This window comes from Crocuta crocuta, unplaced genomic scaffold, assembly GCF_008692635.1.
Source record: "Crocuta crocuta isolate KB4526 unplaced genomic scaffold, BGI_CrCroc_1.0 scaffold168, whole genome shotgun sequence".
NCBI classification, from domain to species: domain Eukaryota; kingdom Metazoa; phylum Chordata; class Mammalia; order Carnivora; family Hyaenidae; genus Crocuta; species Crocuta crocuta.
In genome coordinates, this window is record NW_027532591.1 from 4,620,038 (window position 1) to 4,638,964 (window position 18,927).

The 18,927-nt window shown below is 38.8% G+C and overlaps 1 protein-coding gene across 3 annotated transcripts in view; it reads left to right on the top strand.

Annotated features, from left to right (window-relative positions):
• Positions 1–18,927, top strand: part of ZFYVE9 (zinc finger FYVE-type containing 9) — a 135,248-nt gene that overhangs the window by 115,249 nt on the left and 1,072 nt on the right. For 2 of the 3 annotated variants that reach the window (XM_077779732.1, XM_077779734.1), the window contains 5 exons: positions 6,531–6,681; positions 9,411–9,491; positions 11,898–12,060; positions 15,355–15,460; positions 17,980–18,156. In XM_077779732.1, the coding sequence (XP_077635858.1) occupies positions 6,531–6,681; positions 9,411–9,491; positions 11,898–12,060; positions 15,355–15,460; positions 17,980–18,156 (678 nt within the window). The remainder of the gene's footprint in view (positions 1–6,530; positions 6,682–9,410; positions 9,492–11,897; positions 12,061–15,354; positions 15,461–17,979; positions 18,157–18,927) is intronic. The other variant, XM_077779733.1, reaches the window with a different exon arrangement.

An 18,927-nucleotide genomic window follows, 5' to 3' on the forward strand; every position in this document is an offset into this window, starting at 1 on the left:
AATTAGGGAGGTTAATAAATATCAGTGTGAGAGGAATATTCAGTTATTATTTGGATGCCTCTGGTGATATAATAATATATTAAAACACTAAATTTTGCAAGAGTTATAAACATAAAGTAAAGTCATGAGATGATGATATCTCAGAATTGTATTGGTATAGATCTAGGAATGAATTTAACCAAGGAGGTAAAAGACTTGTCCTTTGAAAAGTATGAAACATTTCTGAAAGAAATTGAAGAAAACTTAAACAAATGGAAAGATAGTTCATGTTCATGGATTGGAAGACTTAATATTGTTAATGTCAGTATTATTCAAAGTGGTTCTACAGATCCAACGCAAGCCCTATGAAAATACCGATGGCCTTTTTTTTCCCCCTCAGAAAAGAAGAAGGCAGTACTCAAGTTCTTATGGAATTGCAAGGGGCTCCAAAGATGATAATCTTGTGTAAGAACAAAATTGGGGTAGTTACCCTTCCAATTTCAAAATCTACTGCAAGGCTTCAGTAATCAAAATAGTGTAGACTTAAGAATCCAGAAATAAATCTGTACATTTATGGCCAGTTGATTTTGACAAAGATGCCCAGACCATTTAATGGTCAAAGAATAGCCTTTAGCAAATGGTGCTAGGACAACTGGATTTCCACATATAAAAGAGTGAACGTGTACCTCTACTTCACACTGTGTACAAAATTTAACTCAAAGTGGATCAGTGACCTAAATATAAGAGCTAAAACCATGGAGCCCTTTGATAAAAACATGAGGGTAGTTTTTCATGACATTGGATTTAGCAATGAATTCTTAGATAGTATACTAACAGTACAGGCAACAAAAGAAAAAATAGATTGGACTTAATAAAAATTAAAATCATTTGTGCATTTGAGGACATTAACAAGAAAGTGAAAACACAATCTACACATAGAAAATGTTTGCAAATCATATATCTGACAAGGGTCTGATAATTAGAAAATATATAAAGAAGTCTTTCAACTCAGCAATAAAGACAATCCCATTAAAAAATGGGCAAAGGGCAACTTTTTTTCTCGATATGTCTCCTGAGGCAAGGGAAACAAAAAGCAAAAATAAACTATTGGGACTAAATCAAAATAAAAAGCTTCTGTACAGCAAAGGAAACAACAAAACTAAAAGGCAGCCTGTGAAATTGGAGAAGATATTTGCAAATGACATATCTGATAAAGAGTTAGAATCCAAAATACAAAGAACTTATAAAACTCAACACCCAAGAAACAAATAATCCAATAAAAAATGGGCTGAAAATATGAACACACATTTCTCCAAATAAAACATATAGATGGCCAACAGACACAGGAAAAGATCTTTATCACTTACCATCAGAGAAATGCAAATTAAAACTACAATGAGATATCACCTCATACCTGTTAAATAACTAAAATCAACAACACAGGAAGGAACAGGTGTTGATGAGGATGTGGTGAAAAAGGAATACTTGTGCACCATTGGTAGCAATGCAAACTGGTCAGCCACTATGGAAAACAGTGTGGAGATTCCTCAAAAAGTTAAAATTAGAACTACCCTATGGTCCAGCAACTGCATTACTGGGTATTTACCCAAATACAAAAACATGAATTCAAAGGGATACATGCACCCCATGTTTATAGCAGCATTATTTACAACAGCCAAATTATGGAAAGAGCCCAAATATCTATCAATCGATAAATGGATAAAGAGTGGTGTATATGTGTATATATATATGTGTGTGTGTGTGTGTGTGTGTACACACACACATATATGTGAATATGTGTGTACACACACACACATATATATGTGAATATATATATACACACATACACACACAATGGAATATTACTCATCCATAAAAAGGAATGAAATCTTGGTCATTTCCAAGGACATGGATGGAGCTAGAGAATATAATGCTAAGCAGAGTAAGTCAGAGAAAGACAAATACAGTGTGATTTCAATCATGTGGAATTTAAGAAACAAAACAAATGAGCAAAGGGGGAAAAAAAGAGAAGCAAATCAAGAAACAGACCTGTAACTATAGAGAACAAACTGATGGTTACCAGAGGAGAGGAGGATGGATGAACGGGTTACATAGGTGGTGGAGATTAAGGAGAGCACTTGTTGTGATAAGCCCTGGGTAATGTATGGAATTGTCGAATCACTAAATTGTACACCTGAAACTAATAAAAACACTGTATATCTTTAAAAAAATGGGCAAAGGACTTGAATAGACATTTCTCTAAAGAAGATATTCAGATACCCAACAAGCAAATAAAAAGATGCTTAATGTCATTAGTCACTAGGGAAATACAAATCAAAACCACAATGAGGCACTTGCTTCACACCTACTAGGATGACTATAAAACAAAAACAGAAAATAACAAGTATCAGCAAGGATGTAGAGAAATTAGGACCCTTTTATGTTGGTGATGGAAAATGGTTTATCCACTATGAAAAGCAGTTTGGCAACTCTTCAAAAAGTTAGACCTAGAATTACTGTATGACCCCTCAATTCTACCTTTAGGTGTATACCCCAAAGAATTGAAAACAGTTACACAAGGGGCTCCTGGGTGGATCAGTCCATTAAGTGTCTGACTTCAGCTCAGGTCATGATCTCACGGTTCATGGGTTCGAGTCCCACATCAGGCTCTGTGCTGACAGCTAACTCAGAGCCGGGAGCCTGTTTCAGATTCTGTGTCTCCTCTCTCTGACCCTTCTCTGCTCACGCTGTCTGTCTCTCCAGAAATAAGTAAAAACATAAAAAAAAAAAAAAAAAAAAGTTACACAAACAAGTACATGTACACATATGTTGATAGTAGTACTACAATCCACAGTAGCCAAAAGGTGGTTATGGCCCAGATGTCCATGGGTGGATGGATAAACAAATTGTGCTGTGTGTGTAAGTACATACACAGTGGAGTATTATTTGGCCATAAGAGAAGTGAAGTACTGATACATGCTATATATCTTGGATGAGCTTCTAAAACATGTTAAAGTGAAAGAAGCTAGACACAATGGTTACATATTATATAGTCCCATTTGTGTGAAATATCCAGAATAAATGCACAGGGAATGCAGGTTGGTGGTTAGGTTTGGGAATGGGAAGAAACAGGTTAGAGGAACATTTTTTTACTTTGGAGTGATCGAAATGTTTTAGAACTAGATAACAAGTCACTGTTGCACATCATTGTGAATGTATTAAATGGCCTTGAATTGTTCAGCTTTGAAACAGTTAATTTTATGTATGTGAATTTCATCTCACATTATTTTGTTTTGAGTGTATTGATACAAGAATATAAAAGGTATTGGGACACTCATCTGGTATTTTTCACACTTAGTACTACAGTTTGTTATATAAGAGGAAGAGGGGAGTAAAACAAAGGTTTTGGACTAGATTTTTGAAAGATTAAAGCCATTTAAAGGATTAGATTACAAAGGTGGACAAATGGTATGGCATGAAGAAAAAAAAGGACACCTAAAAAACAAATTATCACTATCCTCTTTCAACCAGAAGCCAGAGATTAAGGTTAAGTTCATATTTGTTTACTAGATACAAAATGGTAGCCTGTGAGTTTTTTCAGGTTAGGTTCAGAATTATTATCTTGAATCTTTTGATCAGAACAAAACATTTGTTGAAGAGATTGCCCTTTTTCCAATGGATTATCTTTCCTGCTTTGTCAAAGATTAGTTGACCATAGAGTTGTGGGTCCATTTCTGGGTTTTTTATTCTGTCCCATTGATCTATGTGTCTTTATTTTTTTTTTTTTTTTTTGGTGCCAGTACCATACTGTCTTGATTATTACAGCTTTGTAGTACAGTTTAAAGTTTGGAATCATAATGCCCCCAGCTTTGCTTTTCTTTTTCAGGATTGCTTTGGCTATTCTGGATCTTTTCTGGTTCTATAGAAATTTTATGATTGTTTGTTCTGGCTCTGTGAAAAATGCTGATGTTGTTTTGATAGGGATTGCTTGGGTAGTATAGACATTTAAACAATATTTGTTCTTCCAGTCCATGAGCATGGATGTGTTTCCATTTCTGTTTCCTCTTGTTTCTTTCGTAGGTGTTCTATAGTTTTCAGAGTACAGATCTTTTCCCTCTTTGGTTAGGTTTTATTCTCAAGTATCTTACGGTTTTTGGTGCAGTTGTAAATGGGATCAATTCCTTGATTTCTCTTTCTGCTACTTCATTATTGGTATATAGAAATGCAGCTGATTTCTGTATGTTGATTTTGAATCCTCCTACTTTACTGAATTCATGTATCAGCTCTAGCAATTTTTTGGTGGAGTCTTTGGGTTTTCTTCATAGAAAATAATGTCATCTGCAAATAATCAAAGTTTGACTTCTTCTTTACCAATTTAGATGCCTTTTAAACTTTTTTTGTTGTCTGATTGCTGAGGCTAGGACTTCCCGTACTATGTTAAATAACAATGGTGAGAGGGCATCCCAGCCTTGGTCCTGACTGTAGAGGGAAAGCTCTCACTTTTTCCCCATTGAGGATTATATTAGCTGTGGAAAAAAGACAGTCTCTTCAACAAGTGGTGTTGGAAAAACTGGACAGCATTGTGCATAATGAAACTGGACCACTTACTTACACCATACACAAAAATAAATTCAAAACAGATGAAAGACCTAGAGGTGAAATAGGAAACCATCAAAATGCTAGAGGAGAGAACACAGGCAGCAATCTCTTTGACCTTGGCTAGAGCAGTTTCTTACTAGACATGTTGCTGGAGACAAGGGAAACGAAAGCAAAAATGAACTATTGGGACCTCATCAAGATAAAAAGCTTCCACACAGTGAAGGAAACAGTCAATAAAATTAAAAGGCAGCCTTCGGAATGGGAGAAGATATTTGCAATTGACATAGTTGATAACAGGGTTAGAATCCAAAATCTGTAAAGAACTACAAACTCAACACCCAAAAAACAAATAATACAGTTAAGAAAAGAGCAGAGGATATGAATAGACATTTTTCCAAAGAAGACATCCAGATGACTAAGAGACACATGAAAAGATGCTCAACATCACTCATCATCAGGGAAATAAAAATCAAAACCATGATGAGATTGCACCTCACACCTTTCAGAATGGCTAAAACTAATAACACAGGAGACAACAGGTGTTGGTGAAGATGATAAAAGGGAAACCTCTTGCACTGTTGGTGGGAATACAAACTGATGAAGCCACTCTGGAAAACAGCATGGAAGTTTCTCACAATTAAAAATAGAACTACCCTATGATCCAGCAATTACAGTATTAGGTATTTACCCAAAGGATACAAAATACTGATTTGAAGGGACACATAGTCACATTATGGAAAGAATGGATAAAGAAGATGTGTGTGTGCGTGTGTGTGAGTGAGACAGAGAGAGACAGAGAGAGATGGAATATTACTCAGCCATCAAGAAAAGAACGAAATGTACCCTTTTGCAATGATGTGGATAGAGCTAGAGAGTATTATACTTAGGAAAATAAGTCAGTCAGAGAAAGACAAATACCATATGATTTCACATATATGTGGAATTTAATAACAAAACAGATGAACAGAGGAGGGGGGAAGAGGCAAACCATAAAACAGACTCTTAATGATAGAGAATAAGTGGAGGATTGATGGAGAGAGGTGGGAAGAGGATGGTCATTAAGGAGGGCAGTTGTGATGAGCACTGGGTGTTATTTATAGTGATGAATTACTAAGTTCTCCTGAAACTAATATTACACTGTATATTAACAAACTGGAATTTAAACAAAAACTTGAAAAAAAAGAGAACAAAGCAACATATTAGTGATTTCTGTGAAGATTTCAAACAGAAGTTAGTAAAACTAAGAAACAATGGAGTTTGTATATTTCTAGAGGAAAACCCTCACTCCTTTGTGTGAATACGGAAAAAGAAGGCAGATGCACATACATATGGAATATTCTTTTGACTTAGAATTTCAGTGTATATGTCCTCAGAGAATCTAGTGGTTAGGAGGAATTACTGTAATTAACTAATGTTACTTGAGTTCAGTGCAACAACAAAAGGACTAAAAAAATGAATGCAAATGTGTCATGTGCTTACTTAGGCTATAATATAAATCACCTATAAAGTATAAAGAGTATTTTTGTATATGTTGATTTCTTTTTTTTTTAAATGTTTATTTATTTTTGAGAGGGAGACAGAGCATGGGGGTGGGGGGGAGGCAGGCAGAGACAGAGGGAGACACAGAATCTGAAGCAGGCTTCAGGCCCTGAGCTGTCAGCACAGAGCCTGACGTGGGGCTCCAACCCATGAACCATGAGATCATGATCTGAGCCGAAGTCCGAAGCTTAACTGACTGAGCCACCTAGGTGCCACTATATGTTGATTTTTTTATTTTATTATTGGTGACTGATATTCACTTTGTTTTCATTATTTAGTAGCCTCTTTGTCACTTTAATAAATAATAATATTTGTTTTTTTGCCTTTGAGGAGGTAAAGGAGTTGTGCTATGTGAGACCCAAAAAAATACCCGTTTTTGACAGAATAAGAAAGTTAACCTTCTTTGTTTGCAGATGATGAAAGCCATGAACAAGTCCAATGAACATGTCCTGGCAGGAGGTGCCTGCTTCAATGAGAAGGCAGACTCTCATCTCGTGTGTGTACAGAATGATGATGGAAACTATCAGACCCAGGCTATCAGTATTCACAATCAGCCCAGAAAGGGTGAGTATTTGAGGTGACTGACATGGTAAGAATGTAAGGTTATACTGGACATGGAAAGTTGGATATCTCAGCTCCATAACTCTCACTTTCTAGCTAGATGAATTTCTAAATTCACTTTGATGAATTTAACCTCTCCATCCTTATTCTCCAAGATTATGTTGACTTCCCAAATAGCCAGACTCAAAGTTGCACATGAGATCTCTGTTACTGAGGGAAACATGTTGAAAATTCTGCCTCGAGATATTGGCAAGGCTAGAACTGGTATTTAGTCTTTTTTTTTTTTTTTTTTAATTTCTTGTTTTAATTAATGTTTGTTTATTTTTGAGAAAGACACAGTGTGAGTGGGGGTGGGGCAGAGAGAGAGACAGACACAGAATACGAAGCAGGCTCCAGGCTCTGAGTTGTCTGCACAGAGCTTTATGTGGGGCTCAAATTCACAAACCGTGAGATCATGACCTCAGCTGAAGTTGGACGCTTTACTGGCTGAGCCACCCAGGTACCCCAAGAACTGGTATTTGAAAGTAGGAGACTAGGCCCCTTAGAGAGACTATACTTAAGTAGATTTGAAACTTGTTGGATAACCATATCCAAAGAATGTTCAAATAGGTTGACTGAATTCTGAAAGAAGTCGTCTTGGTTCAGTGGCACTCATAATTTGGGCTCATCACTTAGGAGATTGTTAGGAATGAAGAATCTGTACCCCAGATCTGCTAAATTAGAATTTGCATTTTATCAAGGTCCCTGTGTTAAATTCACATTGAAGTTTAAGAAGCACTTGCTTAAGGTGGCATTTCTTAAGATGTCTTATAAGGTTCTTTGGTGTTAAAAAATACATAAATGAAAATCTTGCTTATTAGTATATTAAACTGAGAATCCTGGGTTTAACAAGTTTAAACAGATTTCTTCACTATAGGACTTTTCAGAGCCGTTAATAAGGTGATACGATTTGCAATTTTCCAAAAGGAAGATAGTGCCTGGCCCTTTCCAAATTTAGTTGATCGTGAATCTTGTTTTTCCTCAGAATATCTCCCATAACTGGATTTCTTTAGTATGCTTTATGAAACACTTCTCTGGTGTTTCAGATTTACAAAATATATTTTGTAAATCAGTTGTTTAGTAAAGGTATAAAAGGTCTTTGTCACATGTATATTCAACGTGATATCCAAAATAAGGTAGCTGATAAGTCCACAATGCTCTTTGTTAGTCAGATCACACCTGGAATATTTGAAATAAGTTCTGGATATCATTAGTGCAATTAGTCATATTCATTGATAAAACTGGAGCTTCTTCCAAGGATGATTCAAGGCCTGTGAAAAATCTGGAAACTAGGTCAAAAGAAGACCTTGTGAATACAGTATAAATGTGTAATCTGGAAAAGTATAGATTGGCAGAGGGTGAAAAATAGCTATCTATATTTTTAAAGTTTTCTAGTGTGTGGAAATAACATTCAGCTTATTCTCTATAGCTACAAAATGCCAGAACCAGCACCATTGGGTGAAAATTACAAGGATCTAGGTCTGGACTCCGTTTGAGAGCACAATCTGTAAGGCTGAGAGTTATCCAGAAGTAGAATGGGCTGCCTAGTGTCATTATGGGTTCCTTGTCACTAGGAGTCTTTGACAAAGGCTGAATGTCCACCTGTTAGAGATATTGCAGGGCCAGTGGGCAAGAAGTGGATTAGCTTAGTCCATTTTAAGATGTGGAGGAGCCGTAGAGGCTCCTGGCTGGCTCGATTGGTGGAGCCATGCGACTCTTGATCTCCGGGTTCTAAGTTTGAGCCCCAATTGGGTGTGGAGATTACTTTAAAGAATAAAATCTTGGGACACCAGGGTGGCACAGTCAGTTAAGCATCACCTCTTGATTTCAACTCAGGTCATGATCCCAGGATCATGGGATCCGGCCCCACATTGGGCTCTGCCTGCTTAGAATCCTCTCTCTCTCTCTCTTTGACCATCTCCCCTGCTTGTGTGTACATGCTCACTCACTGTCTCTCTCTGTCAAATAAATAAGTAAAAACATAAATAAATAATTTTTTAAGATCTTAAAAGCTGATGTGGAGGAGCATATTGAAATTTTCTTAAAGCTAAATGTAATTAAATATCCTTTTTTTCATGACGAGGTAATCTCAACATGTGTTGATCTTTTCAGTAGGTATCTATTTATTGCATTTTTGAAAAGAACTACACTCGTAAATAAAATGGTTGCCAACCATATCTCTATCTTCAAAATATATTTTATCTAAAAGTAAAGGTATTAGATCAGCCATCACTTTTCTGTGAATGGCTAGGTGATATATTAGGTACTACAAGCCTGTGGTCTTTGTTCCCAATTACTCAACTCTGGAATACTTCAAAAACTGCCATAGACAATATGTAAATGAGTGGACATGGCTGTGTTCCAATAAAATTTTATTTACCAAAACATGCTGCAGGCCAAACAGACTGTAGTTTGCCAAGCCCTAGACTGGACCCCTAAGATTCCTTTGCTTGTAAGATTCTTTAATTCTTGACTGGAGGGAGAGGAAAACAAAATGAGGAGTGTATCTTAAAACTTCATTCCCAAAACATCAAAATTATTGGTTACTTGTATATTGTGGTGTATAGAGTCGTTGTTTTTTGTTTTCTGTATGATAATGGTTAGGGTTACCAACTACCAAATATTTCATTATTGTTCTGAATCTTTTGATCTCAGGGCCTATCTTCACGAAACTATTTATATTACTATTTTAGTGACTGGTGCCAGTTTCTTTGTGTTCAGTGGCGCTCTAAAATCTTCTTCCGGATATCTTGCCAAGTCCAGTATTGTGGAAGGTAAAGAATAAGTTATTTATTGCCTATATTTAGTTCAGGCCTAATTATACAACTCAAAAAGCAAGGGATGTTGGGGTGCCTGGCTGCCTCAGTTGGTAGAGGATGCGACTCTTGATCTCCAGGTCGTAAGTTCAGGCCTCATGTTGGGCATAGAGCTTACGTAAAAAATAAGAATAATAATAAAAGTTTAAAAGAATAAATAAAAAGCAAGGAATGTTAAGTGAAACCATGACATTTTACAGTAGACTTCTTACTCCTATTATGTATCAATAGCATCTTTCTCTCAGCTAATTAATACTGTCATATAGGTACTTCGGTCTCCAAAGAAGGGAGTAAGCGGTAGAGATATCATGGGGATAGTGACAGAAAAATTAAGAGAACACCTTTCAGAGCTCTGGGATAGGGTACCCAAGAGGACATAGTCTGAGTTCAGATATATCATTGGGCTCATATTCATAAACATGTAAGTTCAGTCTGCCTTAACTCAGGAATGTGCAGTCATTATTTGGGGTGCAGAATGGGATGTGCTTGCTGCTGGTTTTCTGTAATTAGATTAGACATGACATATGTCCTGAAAAAAGCTAATTAAATGAAAGTTAATGAAAGGCTGACATGCATATTGTTTATTTTCTTTATCGGTTGATTCTTCCTATATTTTGATCTGATTACTTTGATCTGGTTATTCCTGCTGCAGAACTAATTAACCCAGATCTTAATGGCTTACAACAACTATTTTATCATGCTCACTGATTCCTCTGGGTCAGGAATCTTGACAGGATAGTGGAGGGACGGCTTGACTCTAGGTCCAGGGCCTCAGTAGGGATGATTTGATGGCTGGGAGCTAGAACTATCTGAAGGTTTGTTTACTCACATGTCTGGGGCCGTGGGATGATTGAAAGACTATGTGTGGTGACTGGAGTATGCACACTTTGACACTTAGCATGCCATGGTGGCCTTGGTGTAGCTGGACTTCTAACTCCAGGCACACATCTAGTAAAGGGCAAAAGCCATGTTGCTTCTTATGAAATAGTCTTGGAAATCACACCATGTCACCTCCACCATACTCTAGTGTTGGAAATAGTCATAAACCTTCCCAGTTCAAGGTGAAAAGAATTGACTCCGTTTCTTAATGGGGAATCAGGAAGCTGGCATTGTGAGAAAGCATGTGAGGTCAGAGATATTGTGGTCACCTTTGGAAAGGATAGTCTGCCACACGTGACAGGTCTCATTTCCACAGTAGCTAACTCCAGCCTCTATCTAAGAGCAGTCCTTCCTGGGGGTGGAGTCCAGTGTGTTAACTGAAATACATAGATCATCTTACATATGTTAATAGATACTGGCTTTGACCTCCTTTATTGGTAAGCTTAATAAAACAGCAAGTGAAGAGCAAAGTACACTTAGTATTTTACAACTAAGTTTCACAACTTTGACTAGATGGTAGAAGCATGCTGTTAAGAAGTTGTTAAGAAATCTAGGAGTTAAACAGTCATTTGGTCTTAAGTGACTGATTAATGCCTATGTGGTCAAGTATTGTCTACATTTAAACCTTGTCTTGAAAAGATGATTAAAAAACATCTTTTAAATATTGTGGAAATGATCATTTGAACGGACAAAGATCCTTACAAATGCAAGATGTTTAAAAGTTACATCTCTATCTTTGGATTGGGAAGTTTTAGTTCTTGTATTTCACTCTGTGTGTCAGTTGAGCAATTATCTTCCTGTTTATGAAATTTTTATGAAGCTTTTTAGAAATTATTGTAGTTGACAAAATTTTGTGTCAGTGAAGCAGGGTATGAATTTTGGTGTCCACCTTTGACGTGGGTAGGTAACAGCCCCTAGATAGTTACCATGTGTTGGCTACATGGAGGCCCGTGTAAAACACACGTGGTAGGTTTGCCCTCTTGCTAGCCAATATGTGGATTTATCACTTATCCCACTACTGTTGTTTATTCAGTGATTTATTTAGCAAACATTTACTGAGCATTCACTGTATGCCAGGTAATCAGTGAGGTGAGAGAGACAGAAGTGCAAACACGGAAATATGGTTAGAGCATAATAAATGCAAGAGTGAGAAGAGGAACAAAATGTTCTCTCAGTCCCAAAGAGGGATGTGACCATGTGTAAATCTCCCCTTGAGCAGTCTCAGGAGAACTCAGCCGTGTCTGAATTGAAATCAGCAGGCAAGTGTTTTAAGCAGAAGCCATCTTGGTGTTTGCTCCTCATAGCACTTTCAAAAGCAAGAGGTTCAGCTCACAGAACAAAACTTTCTGTCAGCTTTAGAGAGCAAAGCAAGGTTTTACATTTAGTCCTAGAGGGATTTGCTAGCTGCCAGGCACTGTGGCTTATCTGCCTCTCTCCCTGGCTTTGCGTTGTTTCCATCTGTATTATCTTGGTGCTGATTCTCAGATGGCGTTATGGTCCAGATCACAGCAGAGAACATGGATGCTTTGAGGCAGGCACTGCGAGAGATGAAGGACTTCACCATCACCTGTGGCAAGGCAGACGCCGAGGACCCCCAGGAGCACATCTACATCCAGTGGGTGGATGATGACAAGAACGTCAACAAGGGGTAAATGTTTCCCCCCTTTCTCCCCTTGGGACATTTGGTTATGGGCTGGGCTCTGGGCCTTGTCTACAATAGTATTTATAACTTTACTGAAAGCCCAAAGAGAAAGGACCTTTGTGTCTATATAACATAAAATTTTAAATTTCTAGTATCTTGACTTAATTTCTGAAGGAGTTTCTCTGCATAGTTTTGAAGAGGGGAGGAGGGAAGGAGTTGATGAAACAAAACAGGTCTCTAAAGTTATTGAGATAATAGTAATACCAAAGCGCTTTCTGGTTTTATAGAGAAAGCCCTTTTCCCAAAATTGTTTCATTTGCTATAATAACTAGCCTTGTTTTTCCTATATTATAGATGAGTAAACAAGCACCAACAGGCTAAGTGACTCCACAAAGTAAGGAAGTGGCAGGGCTGGAACCTAAAATACCTCCTGGGGCTTCCAGTCCTGCACTCTTTTCCATTACAGGCCTGCTCTCCTCTGAGGGCTCAAGCCAACACTTTGGAGTCACCTTTGACGCTTTTTTTCTCTCACATCCTATTCCTAACCCAATAGTAAATCCTGGTACTGTTATATTTTATAGTATATATCTTTTTTTAAAAATGTTTTATTTATTTTTGAGAGAGAGAGAGAGACAGTGTGAGCAGGGGAGGGTCAGAGAGAGGGAGTCAGAATCCAAAGACAGGCTCCAGGCTCTGAGCTAGCTGTCAGCACAGAGCCCGATGCGGGGCTCGAACCCACGAACCGTGAGACCATGACCTGAGCCAAAGTCAGACGCTTAACCGACTGAGCCACCCAGGGGCCCCTATAGTATATATCTTATATATCCTGTTATATTTTACTTCAGCATATATCCAGAATCATACAACCTTTCATTGCCTCTACTGCCACCATCCTGGTTCAGGCCACCATCATTTGATCTGCATTATTGTAGGAGCCTTCTGAATTGGCTTGCTTGTTTCTAGTCTTGACCTCCTCCTGCCCCCTTACCTAATCTGTTTCCAGTACAGCAGCCAGAGTAATGTCACTTCTTTTCTCAGAACCCACCATTGGCTTCCAGTGTCATGCAGCATAAAAGCCAAAGTCATTTACAACATCTAAGGCCTAACACAATCTGTCTACCCTTTTACTTCACAGAAGCAACATCTGCCTTCTTGTCTGATCACATCACCCCTACTTCTGCCCTCTGGCGTTTGCTCTTAACCGTTCTTTCACCTTGTACTCTGGCCCTCAATACAAGATAGCCAAATGAGTCACCCCCTCACCACCTTCAAGTTTTTTCTAAAATGTGTTTTCTCAGTAGGGCTTTCCTTGGCCAACCTATCTAAATTATAACCCTCCCATACATATTTCTTCCCTCCCACCCCCAGTACTTCCTGTCCCCCTTCCTTGCATTGTATTTCTCAAGAGAACTTATAATTCTCTCACATAAAATGTACTTTTACTTATTATATTGCTCCTGGGTTCTAAACTCCGTAACAGGAAGGATTTTTATCTGGTTTATTTATAGCTATATCACCAGAACCTAAAACACTGTGTGGCACCTAGTAGGTGCTTAAAAATTTGGTTGATTGAATGAATATATTATACATCATTGTATTAAGCTTTCTTTCATCCATTCATCCATCCCTTTTTCATTCCTTTCTTCAGGCAATAATTCTGTGTATAGGTCTCTGAAAATACAAAAATGAACTCCACACACACTCTGCTGATAAAGTGGTTCAGTCTTGTTTTGAAGATAGTTACAAATAAGTGCATGAAAGTATGGAAGATCCTCATGGAAAACTCTATAGGACACAGTGAAGATAGGAAAGAAAAGAGGAAGCTTGGTAGAGGTGGTAGGGTATTCAAGACGACCTGCATAGAGAAATGGCCACATTTGAGCTGAATTTAGTAAGATAAGTAGATACTTGCCACATAGCTGTGGCAGAGTGGGCATTCCAGTCTGAGGGAATAGCAGGAGCAAAGGCAGATTGAGGGCATAGACAACATGGCACACACCCAATTTTTAAAAAATCTTTTAAAACTTTTGTTATTAAACAAAAATCAGAGAGTATATTTGCCTATTTTATAAATAGTCCTTTATCTTCCCATACATACTTCTTTGGAAATTTTAATTTCAAAATCAATTTGTATTTAATTAGTTGGAAATGAACATGGTTATGAGGACAAAAAGATTGATTATCTGAAAATCTGATGCCTTAGGTATCAGTAACTGGTAACACGCAGGTTGCCCCTTCCTACAACCAGTGCCAGTGGCAGCATCTTAGAAAACAGGACAAGAACTAGTTAGGACTGTCAAATTCAGGGGTTTAGTTTATAGTGTATAAATTGAATGTTTTCCAGCTTGTCCGTTAGTGTCTGGGTATCCTCTCTAAAAGAGTACTAATCAACTAAGAGTGGCCCTTGTTGACATTATTGTGTCATAATGATGGGTTGTTTAAATAAGTTTAAGTTAAGTGAATGAAATGAATCCCTGATATTGAAGTTTAAGTTCAACTTGATCTTTTTACATGGAGATTAGAAAACAAACATTTGAAACTTGTTAGGAAGAGTTTGGAATCTTTGTGATAATTATTTTGAATCTTCATCATAATGAGTGTGAATCTCCCCCTGTTTATGCTTGCTATATTTGGCAGAGGAAATGACTATAAAAATGGCCTTTCTGTTTAGGAATCTATGAGTGATAATTTAGCACTAAAGGGAATTTGTTATGATAATAATATAAACACTTGTTCATGAGCTCACATCAGCACTGTCATAATTAACATGCTGGTCAAGTAATTCTTTTAATCAGTAAACATTTATTAAACTCCTACATTCCAAGCAGTATGTCAGAACTGGGAATGCAGCACACAGAGGTGAGTGTATCATGTTCCCCCCCAACCCCTTAAGTTCATCTGTGAGGCAGATCTGCAAAAATGTGTGAATATGATTGTTGTCCGGAGCCTGTGTGACAGAGCAGAGGGGAGAGGGAGATTGTGTGGCCGCACATTCACTGCAGGAAGAAATGCTGGGAGAAGAGAGCAGGTTTGAATAAATAATTTTTTTACATTGAAAGAACCAGCTCCTGGAATCATGGTTCCTTTTTCATATGTGTTCTTAGAATTATTTCATTGCACAGGACCTCCCCATGAGAGCTGTATTCATGTACATTTTTGTGCAGTGTCTTCTTGCTGTGATGTGTTGCTCAGATGTGTTCAGCAAAGTGCCTAGTGTAATTAGTAGCAAGACTTGGTAACAGAAGTGATTCTTCTAACTACAGGACCTGCTTCCATCTCTCTCCTTTGCCTCTATTGTAGTGTTATAAGTCCTATAGATGGGAAGTCCATGGAGTCTATAACAAGTGTGAAGATATTCCATGGATCAGAGTATAAAGCAAATGGAAAAGTCATCAGATGGACAGAGGTAAGGAAATGAAACTCGGCATTCTTTTTTATTTTTAAACGCATGCCTGAAAAACTTTTAATTTTTTAATTTTTTATTTTTTATTTTTGAGAGAGAGAAAGAATGAATCCCAAGCAGGCTCCACTCAGTGCAGAGCCCGATGTCAGTCACAACTGTGAGATCATGACCTGAGCCAAAATCAAGAGTCAGATGTTCAACCAACTGAGCCACCCAGATGCCCTGAAACTTGGGATTCTTGATTCCCTTTGAGCACAACTTTTTGCTAGGCTCAGACATACATTGTGGGCTGATTCTGGAGAATAAGAAAAGAAAAGCTTCTATACTCCAATTCCCTCTGGTCTATCTCTGCTCAGCAGGAAGAAATGCCACCAAGTACAGCCTATTGCAATCTGATGTCTCTCTTTCCTTGTGAATGAGCTTTTAGAGATTTGTTTGCATTAGAATTCAAGAAGGATGCATCTCTGAATGGTATATACCATCTTTGTTCTTTAGAATGCTGGGCTAGTTATGCTGTACTCACAGTTAAAAGTATCTTAGATAATACAGTCTTTAAAAAATAGGCTTATTTCACCAATAAGAAAACTAAAGCTCCGAGACTCAGCAACTTGTCCAATAAAACAAGGCAAATAAGTAATGGCAAAGTTCTGATCCAAACCCAGATCCAGCCAGCTCCTAAGCTCTTTTGCACTACATGTTCCCTTGAAATCTGTACGAGAGGCTAGCCTGGGAATGAAAGGAGCAGGGACCCTGTATGTATGTACAGTTCAGACAAATCAGGAGTTTATTTTCTGAGAATAAATAGGGAGGGTCATAGATCTCTGAATTTCTTTTGAATCTGCGTTTTCCTCTATAAAATAATACATTAAATTATAAGACCTCTAGAATTCCTTGAAGCTTTAAAAGTCTTAACCTTTTTTTAATGTTTATTTTTGAGATAGTACAAGTTGGGGAGAGGCAGAGAGAGAAAGGGACAGAGGATCTAAATTGGGCTCTATGCTGACAGCAGAGTGCCTCATACAGGGCTCAAACTCACAGACCTAGAGATCATGACCTGAGCTGAAGTCAGATGCTTAATCGAGCCACCCAGGTGCCCCAAAAATATATATATTTTTTTAATTCTGTGACTTCTAGCTTTTCCATTTTACACACAAGGTAACTCAGGCCAAGAGAAGTTCAATGCCTTACTAAAGTTCATTCACATACTGGGTCATGAGAGCAGGAGACTAGAAACTATTCTCCATTTCTTGAGCTATTGTTCCAAGTAACTTAACCTTCATACCACCAGGCTCAGTGTTTTCATATGCAGCTCAGTAGTCTTGACACATTTCAAGTAGTGCAGTCTGGACCACGTGAAGCTCCTTATCACTCAAACAAGTAATTTGTTTTCCCTCCCTTTTGCTCACCTATAATCCAGTGAGGCAGCAAGTGTGACCCATCTCATTTGCATAATATGAGAAAACAGGCTCCAAGAAGCCTGGCAGAGCAGGGCCCAGAGGTCTTCTGATGCCTGGTGCAGAGCTTTGCTTGTCATTTCACGGTGCTACTTTCACTAGTGCGTGGGCTTCAGGAATGTCCCCTTTGTAGTATTCTTAGTATAAGCCACTTACTGAGCAGTAAGCTAGGGGGTGGTATATATAACCATGGTGTTTCTGCATATCTGTATCTTTTCTATTATGCTTTTATATAATTTACAATATAAGAGAAGATGGAGCTTTCATTTAAAAAAAGATTTTAATGTTTATTTTTGAGAGAGAGAGAGAACGAGCAGGTGAAGGGCAGAGAGAGAGAGAGGGAGACAGGATCTGAAGTGGGTTTTGTGCTGACTGCAGAGAGCCCAATGCAGGTCTCGAACTCATGAACCACGAGATCATGACCTGAGCTGAAGTCAGATGCTCAACCTTCTGAGCCACCCAGGTGCCACAAGACAGGGGCCTTCTATTTTACAAAGGCGTAATTGGGCATTAATAAGTCAAAGGACTTGCTCACAATCCTCCTCTGTGTGACTAGGACTTGGGTCTCTCAGTTCCAATTTTGTTGTGCTTCTGATTCTGCCCAGTGCACCGCTCAGCTTGGTGCAAGGACACTAACACAGTTCTGGCCTCAGCAGTGACTTGGCCATGTGTCAGATTTCTGTAATGAGAGGCAGTAGACTCATTCCTCTGGCCTTGCCTCTGTCTCTCAGGACTTTTGTGCACTTGAGCAAGTCCCTTCTCTTCTCTGAGTGATCTGTAACATGAAGGTGTTGGGTCACATAATCTGTAAGAGTTGTTCTCTTAGATCCCAAGATCATTTCTTAAGAAGACTGTGCACGTATAAGGATTACCTTTCAGAAGTGCACAGTGCTAAATGTAAGCCTTTTCTGGTTCTGAGTAGAACATACCATTATGACCATGGCTGAAACCAGGGAGATAGATAGGTCAGGTCTTCCTGCACAGTAGGGGATCAGGGTGCTCATACACAGTGAGCTCATGCACATCTCTTGGGTGCAAAGCTGAAAGTCTCTTTCGTTTGGGGAACAGGTGTTTTTTCTGGAAAACGATGACCAGCACAGTTGCCTGAGTGATCCTGCAGATCATAGCCGACTGACTGAGCATGTTGCCAAGGCTTTTTGCCTTGCTCTCTGTCCCCACTTGAAGCTTCTGAAGGAAGATGGAATGACGAAACTAGGCCTACGTGTGACACTTGACTCAGATCAGGTAAGAAGCAGCAGCTTCTTGGAAGCTGGGCTTGAGCAGTGTCTAGATTTCCTGACGTGATTTTTCCTGCATCAACCCAGAGAACTTAATTCTCTGGGCCTTCTGGCCTTGCCTCTGTTAGTGATATAACTGGATGTGCTGCTTGGTGAGACTCTCTCTGAACCATTTGAATCTTGGCTTCTTCACCTGAATGTCTTCCAAGGATTTAGTTGTGAGTGTGGGGTAAGGAGGGAATGTGTGTATGTGAGGACTTGCCACCGGTGTGAATGGCATCAGTGCTCCTCTTTGAGACTCCCCAGTTCCACTCTTCAGGAGTTGCTCTGCCACCTTTAGACAGCAGACTCCAAGCTGTCCCATATCCTGTTTTGTTTTTTAAGTTTGAGAGAGAGAGGGAGAGTGTGCATACGCACAAGCGAGGAGGGCCAGAGAGAGAGAATCCCAAGCAGGCTCTGCACTGCCAGCATGGAGCCTGATGCAGGGCTTGAACGCAATAGAACTTTGAGATCATGACCTGAGCTGAAGTTGCTTAACCAGCTGAGCCACCCACATGCCCTTATCGTGTTGTTCTTAAGCCAGCTGCAGAAGGCTTCTGCTGCCAAGCCTCTGCACCTCTCACTCCTTAAAGTTTGTTTTTCTTACTGTCAACATTTCTGTGTAGTTAGTGGATGAGGACTTGATCTGTCTTCCCACTCATTTTCCTGTCAGCTCAGGTCGCCTGTGGCCAGGCCTCCCTTCCTAGTTTACTTCATGTTTTTGTATGCTATCTGTGGT